Source organism: Cetorhinus maximus, chromosome 11 (genome assembly GCF_964194155.1).
Source record: "Cetorhinus maximus chromosome 11, sCetMax3.hap1.1, whole genome shotgun sequence".
Taxonomy (NCBI): Eukaryota; Metazoa; Chordata; class Chondrichthyes; order Lamniformes; family Cetorhinidae; genus Cetorhinus; species Cetorhinus maximus.
The window spans coordinates 90,267,281-90,282,484 of NC_135889.1; the positions used below are offsets into that span (position 1 = coordinate 90,267,281).

At 41.5% G+C, this 15,204-nt stretch overlaps 1 protein-coding gene across 5 annotated transcripts in view; it reads right to left on the reverse strand.

The window, feature by feature from the left end:
• The window catches only part of LOC144686773 (nck-associated protein 5-like), a 673,917-nt gene that overhangs the window by 309,706 nt on the left and 349,007 nt on the right, over positions 1-15,204 (reverse strand). For all 5 annotated transcript variants that reach the window (XM_078552424.1, XM_078552429.1, XM_078552425.1 and 2 more), the window contains one exon: positions 4,364-4,454. In XM_078552424.1, coding sequence (XP_078408550.1) covers positions 4,364-4,454 — 91 coding nt within the window. The remainder of the gene's footprint in view (positions 1-4,363; positions 4,455-15,204) is intronic.

Genomic DNA, 15,204 nt, shown 5'->3' on the forward strand with positions numbered 1-15,204 from the left:
AATATTTGATTTAGTTTGTTAGTAATAAACAGTTACATTGTTAAACAGGTACTTGCACTAATATATACTAGTCCTAAATATGTGGGTTTAAATCATATCTGCAGCTCAAACATAGCAAGTCAGAACACATCAATCATCAGGCCCTCTCCAAGCTTATCTCGAGACCCGCTTGTTCCCTCGATCCTATTCCCACTAAACTATAGACTCCCCTTCTGGCCCCCATGTTTGTAGATATTGTAAGCCTTTCTATCTCTTCAGCTGTAGGCCATCTCTTCTTTAAATCTGTCGATATCACCCCTCTCATCCAAAAAACAACCCTTAATTCCACCATACTTAGAAACGATTGTATCATCTCCAAACTCTCTTTCCTCTCCAGAGTCCTTGAGCGTGTTGTAGCCTCCCAAATCCATTGCTATCTTTCTGGAACTCCATTGGAATCCCTCCAATCAGGACTTGACCCCTGCCACAGTGCCAAAACAGTTCTTATCAAAGTCACAAATGACATTCTATGTGACTGTGACAAAGGTAAACTTTCCTTCCTTGCCCTTCTCGACCTGTCTGCAACCTTTGACATGGTTGACCACACCATCCGCCTCTAACAGCTCTCCACTGTCATCCAACAGGGTGGAACTGCACTCACCTGGTTGGAGCTGCACTTGCCTATCTAATCCTATTGAGAGTATCATTTGCGATGTCTTCTCTTCCTGTTCTCATACCATTAAATCTGATGTGCCCTGAGCATCTATCCTTGCACCCCCTTCCCCCGCCATTTCTCATCTACATGCTGCCCCTCGGCAACATTTTCTGAAAGGACAGCATTAGTCACAGAAATGCGCAGTGCAACGTCTCTCGGGCAACTCGGTCAGAGCAAAGTAGAGTTGGGGGTAAACAGGACACGCCCCCTTTTTCCAGAACTAGCTACTATACAGTAAGTTTAAAGGACCAGTCTTAATGTTAGTGAATGGATGAGTGGATGATTGGGTGAGGTGGGAAGGTGAGCGAGGCAGGTAGGGTGGGTAGGTGAGTGAGTTGGGTAGGTGAGTAAGGTGGGTAGGGTGGATAGGTGAGTGAGTTGGGTAGGGTGGGTAGGTGAGTGAGTTGGGTAGGTGAGTGAGGCAGGAAAGTGAGTAAGGCAGGTAGGTAAGTGAGGCAGGGAGGGTGGGTAGGTGAGTGCGTCGGGTAGGTGAGTAGGTCTGAAAAACAACTCTTCACCATTCCTATCTGCTTATAATCCCTTAGATAATTTTGTATTCATGTTACCTTTAATCCCGAGGGCTTTAATTTTGCTAACAAAAATGTTGACAAAAATTAAGCACTTCTTATTTTATTGTCATACCTTATGCATACAGATTTTAGCAAAACATTTGGTAGAGTGCTACTGCAGCTTAGTCCATGGAGTTCAAATACATGGAATTTATGAAATGGGGTTGAGTTTCTGCAGTAGATCTAAAGTTTCCTCAATTAGAGGAAGCAAAAATGGTTTTACACGATGCTGCAAGAGAATGCAAGACAGTGATTGACAAATAGTCGCAAGGCTCAGTATTAGACCTCTATTGTTTATGTGTCCATAAATAATTTGGAAGTGGGGTCAGAATTTATACCATCCAAGCTTGTGGATGATGTGAAACTGTGGAGGCCGCAAATTACAGTGAAAAAAAAATTGTCCAAGCGCAGAGAGATCTGAAAAGATCGTGGTACTGAGCCGATAAATGTCAGATGCTGCTAAGTGTGGACAAACAATTCAAATTTAGCCCTTCAAATTCACTCATGGTCCTGGTGTTAGTGAGAGGGGAGAGATAGGCAAACTGCACTGATTTCTTCTCACCACCTGTCCGTAAGCCAAAGGTGTTTTGAATTATTTTTAAAGTATGTAGTGGCGTGGTTTCCCAATCCCGCAGTTTGCGTGCGCCAATTCATTAATAATCCACAGCAAACTTATGTTATGATGAACGCAGAAGGTTAGTTTATTTGACATTCAAAAAAAACCAGGGGAGGAGTGTCTGCAACTGCAACTTCCCACTACACACACACGCACACGCACACACACACAGAGTGTACGGAGGGGTGGGGTGGGATAGAGAAGGAGTTTTACAATACAAGAACCATGGAAATAAATATTAGTTCACTTGATTTCCAGAGTCCGAGAAGTCAGGGTCCAGAGGGTGTTTTCCTTGTGATGTTTCTGGTTAGAGATAATAATTTTTAAAAATCCTTGAAATGAATGATGCTGCGGTATGATGGGTTTTGTGTGCTTAGACTGCTTGGCAGGCGATGATCAAAGGCTTTTAAAGTCAAGCAGACTTCATGGAGTTGAGAGGTTGTAACTGGCTGCTTGCTCAGCCGGCTACTGGAGTCCTTTTCAGCTGATGTTAAAACAGCAGTCTGAGGATTTCTCAGTTCTAAAAGCCATATGGAGATTTCAAAACGGTCACTTGAGTCATGTGACCTTTTCTTCCACAATGGCTTCCAAAAGGAATGTTTGTCCAGTGTCTGGAACTGGCTTTGATTCCAGGACTGATAATGTCCCAGTCATTAGTTGTTGGAAGAGTTACCATCCACATTGAGGGTCTGGTGTTGGGAAACCATTTTCTAGGCAGCCCTCTGACTCCGCTAGAAATGTGAGCTTATCAAATGCAAATAATCTCCCTTTGGTTCCCTTTTGAAATAGACCTGGACAGTCCCAGGTTTGAGATGAGTCTGTTAGCAGCTCTGCAGACATAACGAGTTTCAATGTGCGAGTCTCGTGGTTTCATGATTACAAGGGGTCTGTACAATGAGGTGTGAGATTCCACTGGCTGAGAAGAGAATTCTTTTGTCCTAGTAACTCCTGGCCAATCCAGACAAAGGGCCAATCCTGAGGTCATGTGACTCATAATCACCATTTTTTTTGGTTCAGCAGAATGTCCATTTAAAAAAAAAATAGCAATAAGAATAAAGTTCTGGATTTCTTTTCATGTCCCAGGCACCCAACACTGGATACTTTCATAACCGTCAAAGCTTCCAGAACCACTGTTCTTGGAATTTCTGGCAAGCTTCCTTCACTACCATATTCCATTGTATGTGCATTTTCAATTTTTTTCTTCCACAGCATCGCTAAGGGCAGAATCATCTGTGCCTGTTGGTGTCAGGCGTGCACGCCGGGGTGAGCAGACAATATGGCGAGAAGGCCAAAAATCAGCTTCACGACGGCATGAAACCAGTTTGCGATTGTCCACTCAGCCCGTCGATGGCAAGCCGTGTTTCCTGCCATTGGACATTGGGAACCTCATTGTAATAAATCTGCATATCATTATAAGGCTAGTCTGCCGGACTCATCCCCCCCATGCTGGATCGTCCACCCATATTGCGTGCAATCGCACCGACATGTTTCATAACTGCACATAAGTGATATGCACCTGGCGAGCTGAACTTCACTCGGGACTTTGAGGTTTGTTTGCCTATCTTGCTTTGGGCAACACTCGCAGTCATCAGCACCAGGCTTGGAGACAGCACCACCCCACTTTTAGGGGGGCTTATGGACAGGTCCCTTCCTACCCGACCAGCCATAAAGCAGAGTTGACTTTGTACGGCTGCAGGGCTAGGGCTTGCTTGGGGAAGGGGGAGAAGTGGCCTCAGGCAATGGGGAGAGGCCGCAACGTGAGGGCTGTACTGAGGAAGGGGGCTATCCCAGGGTTTGTGTGGGGGCACATGTTGATCTGTGCAAGTGGCCTCAAGATGGTGAGGACTGAGGAGACAGTCTCCAGAGGAGATGAGGCCAGATGGACATGTGAGGGTGTGTCTCTATGGAGCACATGTGCTGGTGGTGTGCATTTTGTGGGAGAGGGAAAATGAACTAGCATGTTCTGAAAGAGATCAGACAGAAACAGAATTGAATATTACACTGGACTCTCATTGCCACTTTAGATTTGGATACATTCAACAGGCAGGAGTTAACAAGCTGCACAAGGAGGAGTGCATTTGATCATAACAAGGGCAAAGATATTGATGGTTCTATCAGGAATAGAAAATCAGTAGGACCACCATGATAAAGAGCATGTAGGCTGAAAGGTCATTTGTTAGCAGAGGGGAGAGGAGAATACTGAGGTTATTTGAAATTTCAAGGCCATACAAATATCAAGGCCTAAAACACAGCTCAAGAGCCCAATGCTCCACTCCTATCCTGGTTGAACTCAGCAGAGATCAGTCATATCTTTTAAACCAGGCTTTCCTAGTCCGCTATTTACTATCTTAATTTGAACCCTTGTGGTCCTCATTTTCAAATCCTGTAGCATGTCATTTTTTATAACCAGATTATTTGTAAATCCTAAAACATACACATTTTTCTTCAAAATAACTGAATACAGCTGTTCAAATGAAACAATACCTGACACGCTTTTAACAGATCAGCGGTGGCTCCTGCACTTTGCCCTAGTGTGCCTTGATTCTGGAGCAGATTCCTTACAGTCTCTTCCATCCTGAAACAAAGTAAAGGAATTTGTTACATGTATTTCCTTTTTCTCAGGTTTCACCATCTTTTTCCTATCATTGATATATGCTGTCCCTGTGATGCATACCATTTAGAGCCTGGCAGGCAGCCTTTGCTAATGGTACTTTGGACTAACTATTAAGAGGCACATTGAATGAACAAAGGATAACTTTTTCTGATTTTCACTTTGTTCCTGTGAGGAACTGTGAGCGAGGCCTCCATTCAGTGCCTCCCAACAGTGACATGATAGCAATTTGGAGACAGTTAAAAGGAAACCAGATTATACTAGCCCAAGTCATACCACGCATAACAACTACTACAACTGACCACCTCGGTGGAATTCACTTCTTTATGAAGCACAATTGAAGCTCCATAGTGGGTGACTGAATTCACAACTAGTCGAAAAAAAAAGTCATACATACAGTATCCTCTATATACATCAAAAGTTCAGAGCAACATGGGACATGGACACCTGTTAAGTGCCTTGGGACACAGAGTGTGGTAAGAAAGGTGAACCCCAGATATATATAATATTACAGCTGCTAGTAAAGGAACTTCGTTGCCATCTCACTTCGATGCCAGTTGGGTGTTCCTTTGTAAGTAGTGTTATATTCTACTATGGGGTCGCTTTGCACGCAAACCGGTTGCATGCTTATCCATAGGCAGGTGAGTAGATTACAATATACTGTGGACACAGAGATCAATATGAAATGAAGCACATGCTATTTATTTACACAAACAACAGAGCGCTAACATGATGCGTGCTTCTCCAACCAGACCCTACTCTAGATTAACTTTAACACAGTAGCCCGCACTACACAGCTATTAGGTCTTACAGTCACGTGGTCAATCTGCTCACATTCTCTTAAGGGTGTATTACATCTCAGATTACCACATCCCTCCCCCTTTACTTGAAAGTACATTTTACAATATATTAACTATTTACATAAATAAACTATTTACAAATTCTGTCTCTCAGGAGGTTTTTTCAAATTTGTCGACCATCGTAGTTCTACAACTTCGGATGGTTCCATCTAACTGGTTCTTCAGTTCTTCCATTTCTTTTTTATATTTGTTAGTTGTTTCCTGTGCTTTCTTGGCTAATTGATTCTACATCTTGGCCATAGATATGCGCAATTCTTCCTGTTCTCCCTCATACTTTTTAGTGGTACAAGTTGGGATCTGAGGGCATCTTGCAATATGCGAAAGTCCTTCAACAGGTTTTCTTTTTCTTTTTGGAGGTTATTGACTTCAGCTTGAACTCTGTCCTGAAGCATCAACTCTATACTCTGTCCTGAAGCATCAACTCTATGAGTTCCTTTTGTTGAGTCTTTACATGCTCCTTTTTCCAAACAGCAACATTTCCTGCTTCTGATTGAGATCTCAGTAATCTCCCAATGTTGATCTCTCTTAACCAGTTTCTTCCGAGGAGACTCGGTTCTCTTCCTGCTATCACCATGGGGAGTAGATTAGCAGACTGGCTTCTATATTGTACTGGAACCTTGCATACACCTTTTACTCATATGTTTTCGCCAGTATATGTCTTTAATTTCGGGTCTGAGTTTTCCAGCTTTAGTGAGTGGTCTCCTCCATTCAGATACTTAAACATGTGTTTCCCTATGACTGTCGTGGATGCGCCTGTATCCACTTCCGTTCAAATGGGCTTTCTGTTGACTTCTCTGTCATGTAGATTGGCTCTCTTTTACCCATTTTTAAGTTGCGTAGTGAGTAAATATCTGACTCGGTTTCTTGTGGTTCCTCCATTACATAAATTTCACAACTTCTGCTTTTTTGTTTGAAACTTTGCCTTAATCTTTCTTTACAATATTGCATGACGCGCCCATTGCAATGGCAATAGAAACACTCGGTTCTTTTAAATTGTCGTTCACTTTCAGGCTCTCTGGTTCTAATTCAGCTATTATTAGTGTGGTTATTATGCATTAAACCATCGCTTTTTGCTGGTCCATGGAGCCCTGCCCTTCCGAGCCATTTCCAGCCGGTCCCTTCCTCCCGACAGAAAGAACAGCGCCATTTTGTGCTCCCTTGATTTCTTCCAAGTCCCTGGCTGCACTTTCCATTGCGAGTGCCAACTCCAGCGCCTTGCTGAAGTCTAACTTTGTTTCTGAAAACAACCGTTTTTGAATGGCGTCTTCGTCAATCCTACACACTAATCAATCTCTTAACATGTCATTAATCAACGTCCCAAAGTCACAGCGCTCTGTCAGTTGTTTTAAGGCTGCTACATAGCAAGCGGCTGTCTCTCCAGATGCACGACACCTCGAATTAAATTTAAAACACTGTGTTGTTACCGAGGGTTTCAGCTGAAAGTGGCCTTTCACAAGATTCATCAACTCATCAAAGCTGTTGGAATCTGGGGTGTTGGGTGCTGTTAGACTATTAATTAGGCCGTATGTTTTACTGCCACCCGCTTCTTCTCCTCCCCCGATATGTCGTTGGCCAAAAATAAAAACGCGAGATATTCAATATAATGTGACCAGTCATCGGTGGTCTGATCAAATGGTTCTAAGCAGCCAAATTGTGACTTACTGCAAGGAGATAACTTTGACGACTATGGTGAGGGCTTACAATTGTAATGTACTTAAAATCGGCCTGCAGGGCTCGGCTAATTCACTACAGTTGAGTTTTCCTGTCTTTCCTTGATGTCACCGAGTTTTGTCTCGTCACCAGTTGATATGTTCTACTGTGGGATCGCTTTGCTCACGAACAGCTTGCACGCTTATCTGTCGGCAGGTGAGTCGATTACAATATACTGCAGACGCAGAGACCAATATGAAATGAAGCACATGCTATTTATTTACACAAACAACAGAGCACTAACATGATGTGTGCTTCTCCAACTAGACCCTACTCTAGGCTAACATTAACATGGTAGTCCGCACTACACAGCTATTGGGTCTTACAGTCACGTGGTCAATCTGCTCACATTCTCTTAAAGGTGTATCACACCTCGGATTATCACAGTTAGTAATATAACAACTGCAATAAATGGAACTTAAATAAAGAAACAAGAATCAACAAGATGCAAGAAACCAGCGTAGGTGCAAATATACTTCCTGTTGGCTGGTCATAAAGTGTTTATATGACAGCCGCCATTAGGGACATCCTTGTATAAAGAAGTGATTTTTTTTTTAAGTGCTCCCTTACTGTATGATAAATTACTAAACATCTGAATGAAACACAGGATCATGCAAGGATACCTTTAATATAACATATGTGCTTCTAATATAATATCCCTTTAATATAACATATGTACTTACGATAATTTTCATCTTGGAATTGTATAAGCTATTTTCTTTAAGCATCAGCACTGCAAGCAGGCATGTAGTGGCACATTTATTTGGTTACTCAGTGGTGTTTACCAGGAGTTAAAGTGAACAAGATTAAGTCGCCTTCCATTTTCTTATAATTATTCAGTTGCTGTGTAAGTATTTTATTGTTAACAGAGCACAACATGAATAGTTGCACCATCTGTTGGCCAAATGTGAATCAGCATAAACCACATCTAATCTCCACTTCAGACAGTAGTACATAGTTTTATGTGACAGAATGGAACAATCCTTGCTCAGAACCTGACCTTAATCAAGTACACCAATACTGCAGAAACATCTATGTATACCATAAAGATGGCTAATGGTTTGGAAGAGTTGAAATGCAAGATTAAATTTGCAGTCTAAATACTGCAATGAAATGGCCAGTGTTCTCGTATCCAAGATTTTTTAAAAATCATTTTTGCCAAGGCATCTTGCGAAATGCAATCCTTTCTCTTTTTTTTTATAATGCAAGATTAATGCAAACATTTATAATTGTTTTCACTATAAAGAAACACAGCATCTTAAAAGAAAACAATAATAAAATTTTCAACAGCAGAATTGCTGCAACCACATTCAGACAGGAATTTGGGCCTGAAAAATACACAGATCTTCTCAGCTGGCAGAAGAGCTCCTAACCATCCCTGAATATCCTGGTTGGGAGAATGTCCCCTCATTTTAAAAGAGGCAGCAGGTGCCATGGATGATTCTTGGGCAGTCACCACTTGGGGGAAGGGGTGGGGGGGGGTAAGAGAAAACTGACATATGCCCAGTCACCTGTTGTGTTACCAGTCATTTTTGTCTCTTGATGGAGCCCCTTTTATAAGGGACTGAGAAGATTATTTCAGCCAAGATTTTAATGGAGATCTAAGATCACTGGACTCCTTAACTAGCAGAATCAGTTGCTCTCCTTCTACCCACATCTTTTCCCCTTGATATCCTGAAAATTTAAATCAAAGCACCATTGACCTTTTAAATTCCAGGGAATACAGCCCTAGGTTGCATAATCTCTCCTCGTAATTTATCCTCATGATTGTTGCCTTTTGCCTTCTATACTCTGGGCAGAATCTTAGGGTCGGCGAGTGGGGGCGGGCCGCGCTCGCCGACACGTAAAATGACACATGGTGACATCGGGCGCGCGTCCCGACATCACCGCACGTCATTCAGATATTCAGTTCGGCGGGCGCGCACCGGAGTCGGCTGCACGCCTGCCGAATTGTCAAAGACCTACTAAGGCCATTTAAATTCCAATTGAAATACTTAACTGAGCTGCCCGTCCAACCTTAAGGTTGGCAGGCAGACTAAGAGCCCAGGTGGCCTTCGCATTTATCATGGGGCCTCATCCACGGGCGGGATGAGGATAATGAAGGTTTTAAACATTAAAAATTCTCCCCTTTATATTTCCCAAGATAAAACCGAGAATTCCATTCTCTCTTTTTATGTCTTCATCAACCTGAGGTGCTGCCTTTGATGTCCTGTGAACCTGCATCCCCAAGTCCCTCTGTTCTTTACTGGCTGCAAGCCTACTTCCATTCACAGTCCAATTGCTGCTGCTTTTTAACTAAAACCAATGAACATCATCATACACTTACTGACATTGAATTCTATCTGCCCCATCTTTTTAAAACACATTTGCCCATCTCACCAATATCCCTTTGTAGTTTCCTTCACTCTGCTAAAGAACTACACCTCAGTTTGCTATCTTCTACAAAGTTAAACACTCTCTCTACATCTATACCCAAATCATCATGATATACACAGTGAACAGAAGTAGGCCCAGGATAGAAACCTGTGGAACATCACTACCTACTCCCAACTACCCTGGAGAACTGCCCTCAACCTTTTCTCTCTATTTTCTCCCTTCTAGCTAATTTTAACCCTGCCTGATAGCCTCTCCCTAATTCTATACTCTAAATCTTCTTAAACCTGGTACCTTCATCAAGCCTTCCATAAATGTATTCTCTCCAAAGAATTTTGCATTATCAAACACATTACATTATCCATGCTAGCTACTTTCTCTTTATCTAAATATGTGGCAATTCTTCCTTAGAGACTCTAATATTTTCCCCAAGTACAGATGGTAAACTAATAGCCTGTAATTAGCCAGATTAACTGTGTCCCCTTTTTTAAAAATGGCACTACTTTGGCCACTTCCCAGTCTGCCAGAGGACATCCACACACATACAGGTCTGAAATATAAGGGGTCATTTTAAACTTTGTTGACTGATAGGTAAGCCAATAGTGTTCATCATTCACCCATTGTAGAACTCTACTTATTTTTTTCCAGTAATTTTAATCGAGTGAAAATTCGATAGGATCTACAACAGGCATGCTTCTCTTCTTGGAAAGTCATCTATCTTCGCTCTTCCACCACCTATGGCCTCTCTCTGTTTGGGTATGATGACCTACTCAAACATTGCACCCATGACATGTTGGATTATCTCCAACTCATTCTCAAATTATAAAATTTTGAGCTCAAGCAATAGGTGTTGGCAATACTTCCCATACATGTTTGCTCAAGTACCACTCGGGGTTCAAAAGCTCCAACATCTTGCGAGAATATAACATCACTGTCTTTCCTGCCATGTTCACGTTTGGTTTGTTCTACTATAAGGTTTGTATGTTTTATAAAGATATACTTAGCATCTTCTACTCCTCTATACCGAATCCCAACTCTCACCAAATTTCCAATTTAGAAGCCATATTCTTGGTCACTTTTACCACCTCGTTCCACTAACACTTACCTCTATGGATGAATACTTGCCTCATGCAATTAACTCTTTTTTAAAAAGTAGACCTTTTCGGCTTAAGCCAGTTTCAAATGATCAGCTGTTCTCCAACTAAGTAGTATCTAAAAAATCCAATGGCTCAGCATTGAAGAGAAGTGCCGCTTGTCATTGCTCCATTGCGACTAATTTATTCACTTTTCTGAACCAACCACAACTTCTCTTAACAGCCAGCTGCAGCCTTTTAAAAACTGCTGCCTTCGCAGATTTTTACAATTCCCAGACAAGCATACCAAACTGTCTCTCCTTATGCCTATGGCCTAATCAAATAGAAGATAAAATAGAAGATAAGGCTTTCATTTGTGTAACACTTTCATGACCACCAGATGTCTCAAAGCACTTTACAGCATTTAAGTATTTTTTGAAATGTAGTCACTGTTGTAACGTAAGAAACGTGGCAGCCAATTTTCACACAGCAAGCTTCCACGAACAACAACGTGATAAAGACCAGGTTTTGTCATGTTGATTGAGGGATAAATATTGGCCAGGACACCAGGCACAGCACCCCTGCTCTTCTTCAAAATGGTGCCATATTAGATCTTTTACGTCCAAACCAAGCAGGCAGATGGGGTCTTGGTTTAATGTCTCATCTGAAAGATGACACCTCTGACAGTGCAGTACACCCTCAGTACTGCACGGGAGTGTCAGCCTTGATTTTTTTGCAAATTAGGGAGGGAGGCATCCATAGGAAAAGCCAACCATGTTCACTTTATCTCCTGAAGGCACAGGCAAAGTTTGTATTGGGTCAGCTCAACTTCATGTTTCTCATATCATTAAACCATTGCTTTAGAGTAAACAAGCGAGTGCTACTGCTTTGGGAGACAGTTTGGCAGCAGTTAGAGCAATACACCAGTATTACATAAAAGTGTGAATAATGTGACAAAAATGTAGCATTTTAGTCCAGGATGAACTATACATTGTATTCTATATTGCTGGTCATAGTACACACACAGGATAAATGTGAGTAACAACTGTTTTGCAAGTCATATAGAATTTTATTTTGTATTTCAGGTCAAGTTGAGATATCTATTATCTCGTATGGCCTTGATCATTAGTTGCCTCTGACATTTCATGGGGACCCACCTAGCAGGTCATTCAAAATATTTGACACAGATCAATGAATCATGCATCCTACATGGCAAAATGCTGTTTTAATGTATTACTTTTACTATGGCCTGAATTTTGCGGCAGCAATAATTGTAAGAGTGTCAGTACTCACCGTTAATAAATTATTAATCAGACAGAGATTTCTGGCATCCACACATGCGCAGTTAAATGTGGAAATCAGGTATCTGAGTTGCTCTGCTCTTCCACAAGCTTCACTACACCAGTGTAACACCAAGAGGCTCAGTGCATGGAACAAAGTGAAGTTATCTACTAAATAACCACTAAACATGTCAGAAAATGTTAGGTTTGTCCGTTCAAGTGCAAGTGATTTTTTTAAGTAGTGTCTGCTAAGTCTTAATTACTGTCAGGCAACATCTCTGACACGAAAAATTAACTTCTACAAGTGTGAAGTCTCATTCCTTCAGATTTTAATTATTGTTAGCAATTTACATCAAGTTTTTTTTATTTTTAATGGTCTCTTTCATCACTCTCCCTTGATCCCATCTTCCTTGTCCTATCTATTTATGCTTTTTGCAGCTGATTTTACAGAATTAAAAATTCTAAGTTACACTTCCTAGTCTAGTTCCTGTGTAAGCCTTAGTAAGGGTTCTTCAATCAGATTGGCTAAGGAAACTTTCGTTGCTTGCCCTGTACACACAGGTCCAGATCTCTGGAGAGGAGGGAACGCTGCTTTGACTGTCTGATAAGTGCAAGTCACATTGTGAAAACCAGCAAAATGTCTGTGGGCAAGTGTAAGCGTAATTAATGGAATAAATGCTGTTCTTTCACTGCTGACCACAAAATCTGTGCTTCAAAGAATCTTGAATGATATATAGGTGTGGCTGATTTTAATTCAATGAATTTGAACCTGGTGAAGATACTTGTGGTAATGTTTTGCCACCGAAGATTGATTGTGTTTCAAGGATTCATTTTATAGAGATACTTCAAGAAAATATTCTTGGTTGTTTTGACATTTTGAGGAGACTAAAGGCTGGAATAGCTGTAAACATATAATTTGTACTGAATGCTATCCAATATTTATTGAATACATGCTTTTTGGCTTATAGCTTGAGCCTCAGTTTGAAAATATATATAGGAAATCGGATGGTGGCAAGTAAGTTAAAGTTTCGTGGCAAGCGTTTTTCTGTTCAATTCCTGAGTGTCATTGCATTTACCCACTTATTGGACAGATAAAAGCACTCTGTGCTTCATTAGGAATATGAGTTCTGGTAATGGGAGTGGTTGCTGGCATTGAATGCAAGTGGAATATCTAGCGCAAAAGTCCAAAAGTGTAGCTACAGGGGAAAAAATTGCATGCACAAGCTCACCTGAGTGTGAATTGTTTCAGAAGTTCAATTAGCAACTTTATTTTAGACTTCCAGGCATTAAGTAGAGACTATATAAACTAATGGTTAAAAAGAAAAATCTACTCCTCTCCTCCATAGTGTCTATTTTTAGCAACAGGAACACTGCTGCAAATCTCAATCATCAAACAGTGACTGTCTTTTTTTTCTCTATAATTCTGGTCACATCAGTGATAAGGTGAAATACACTTTAATTCAGGGAAAATATCAACAAATCAACTATACTAATTTGTTGTATCCTTAAATTCACATCTCCAAATGTATATTTTTGACAATGACATTTTAACAACTACTTTTACTTAACCTGCCTTTAACATAGTAAAATGTCCCACTGCACATAACAGGACCTTCATAGGTTTAATTAAAAAACTTGTGACTTCTAATATTCTTCAAGGTTAGCTGAAGACTGGAGAGTGGTTTTTAATCCTTAAGGAAGTAACTTAGGCCCCTGATGTTTTCCAGTGCGCTCTGCTGGTCTCGCTCTAGAATTACAGCAAGGGACTGGCAGAATCCTTGATGTTTTTTGGGAGCATAACTTCTTGTCATGAATGCTGTTCAGTTACCTGTTTGATGTTAAAAATGTGCACTGGTTTATAGTCTACACCTCAGTTTAATTGAGAGTGTATTCTTCTGCCTCACAAAGATGAGCAGATTATGTAGTGGGATGCGGTATGTTCCAGTAAACCAACTAAAATGATTCAGAATCTCACTGTATTAGCCTAGATATCAGGCAGGTAAAAGCACTTTCTGGCTTCTACATAGCGACATAACGTCTACTTAAAAGGACTGGCCCTTAATTAAGGGAAATCAACTGCATAAACCCAACCAATAAAAGTTATTTGTAACTTTTGTTCCTAATCATCAGGTTATTGTGAACTCCTGGGCCAGAATTTTTCCGTTGGCGAGTTGGGGGCGGGCCCAAACCCCCGACGTCATCCCACCCTATTTAAATATTCAGGAAGGCGGGGGCACAGCGAAATCAGCTGTCCGCCCGCCGACCTGTCAATGGCCAATTGAGGCCATTGGCAGGATAATTAAGACAATTAAAGGCCCTGCCCATCCAACCTTAGGGCTGGCGGGCAGGCCAGGAGCCCCAGCGAGCTTCTGAAAAAACATGAAACCTCATCCACTGGCGGGATGAGGTTTCATGTCAGTTTTAAAAAGTTTATTAAATTTTAAGTCACATTTATTAACATGTCCCATCTCGTGTGACATTGTCACATGTGGGGGACATGTTAATAATTTTTTTACTACTCTATTTTTAAACTTTGAAGCACTGTCACTAATCTCCCTGAGACAGCACTTCGTCTCAGGGAGCAGTGCGCTCTTTCGTGCGCATGCGTGAAAGAGCGCACTTTGACAGTTGGGGAATCCCTCCCCCCGCCCCGCATAGCGCTTCCTGTCGGGCAGGCCGCTGGGCGGGCCTTAATTGGCCCGCCCACTTAAAATGGCAGCAGGGCCCGTTTCGGTGGCGGCGATTGGTTGCCCGCCCGCCACCAAGCCGGTGGGGCCTGCCCGCTAACCAAGGGCTAAATTCTGCAATTCAAAAGAGCAAAATCAAAACTACAACTCTCCTGATAAAGGATCTGGAGCTTGGAGTCACAAACACAGTGGATACATTTATAGATTATATAAAACTAATACAGGTGTTAGACTGCCAAGGTTAACGTGAGCATCTACAGGAGCATCTGAATATATTCAGGAATTGGTTAGAGAACTGACAAATTAAATTCAATGTAGAGGAATGCAAAGTATTGCTGAGGGAGACAAAAACAAATCTAGGAAGACACAATTACTTGAATGGAAATAAATTAATGTGCATGGAAAATGAGAGAGATTTGGTGTCCTTGTAGACAAATCACAGAAATGCTCAGCAGCAGTGAGTAACATAAGTCAGATGTTGAGACGTATTAAAAAGTCAATGAGCTGAAACAGTCACTTTATAAATCATTGATACAACTACACTTAGGGCAGAAACTTTCACTTGGCGGGTGGGCGCACACTCTCCCACTCGAGCGTGAAATGACGCGTATAGATGTCAGCCGAGCGTACCGACATCAACGCGCAGTCGCATGATAGTTCAGTCGGCAAACGCACCCGCCGACAATGAAAAGGCCTGTTAAGGCCATTAAATAATCAATTAACTTAAATTT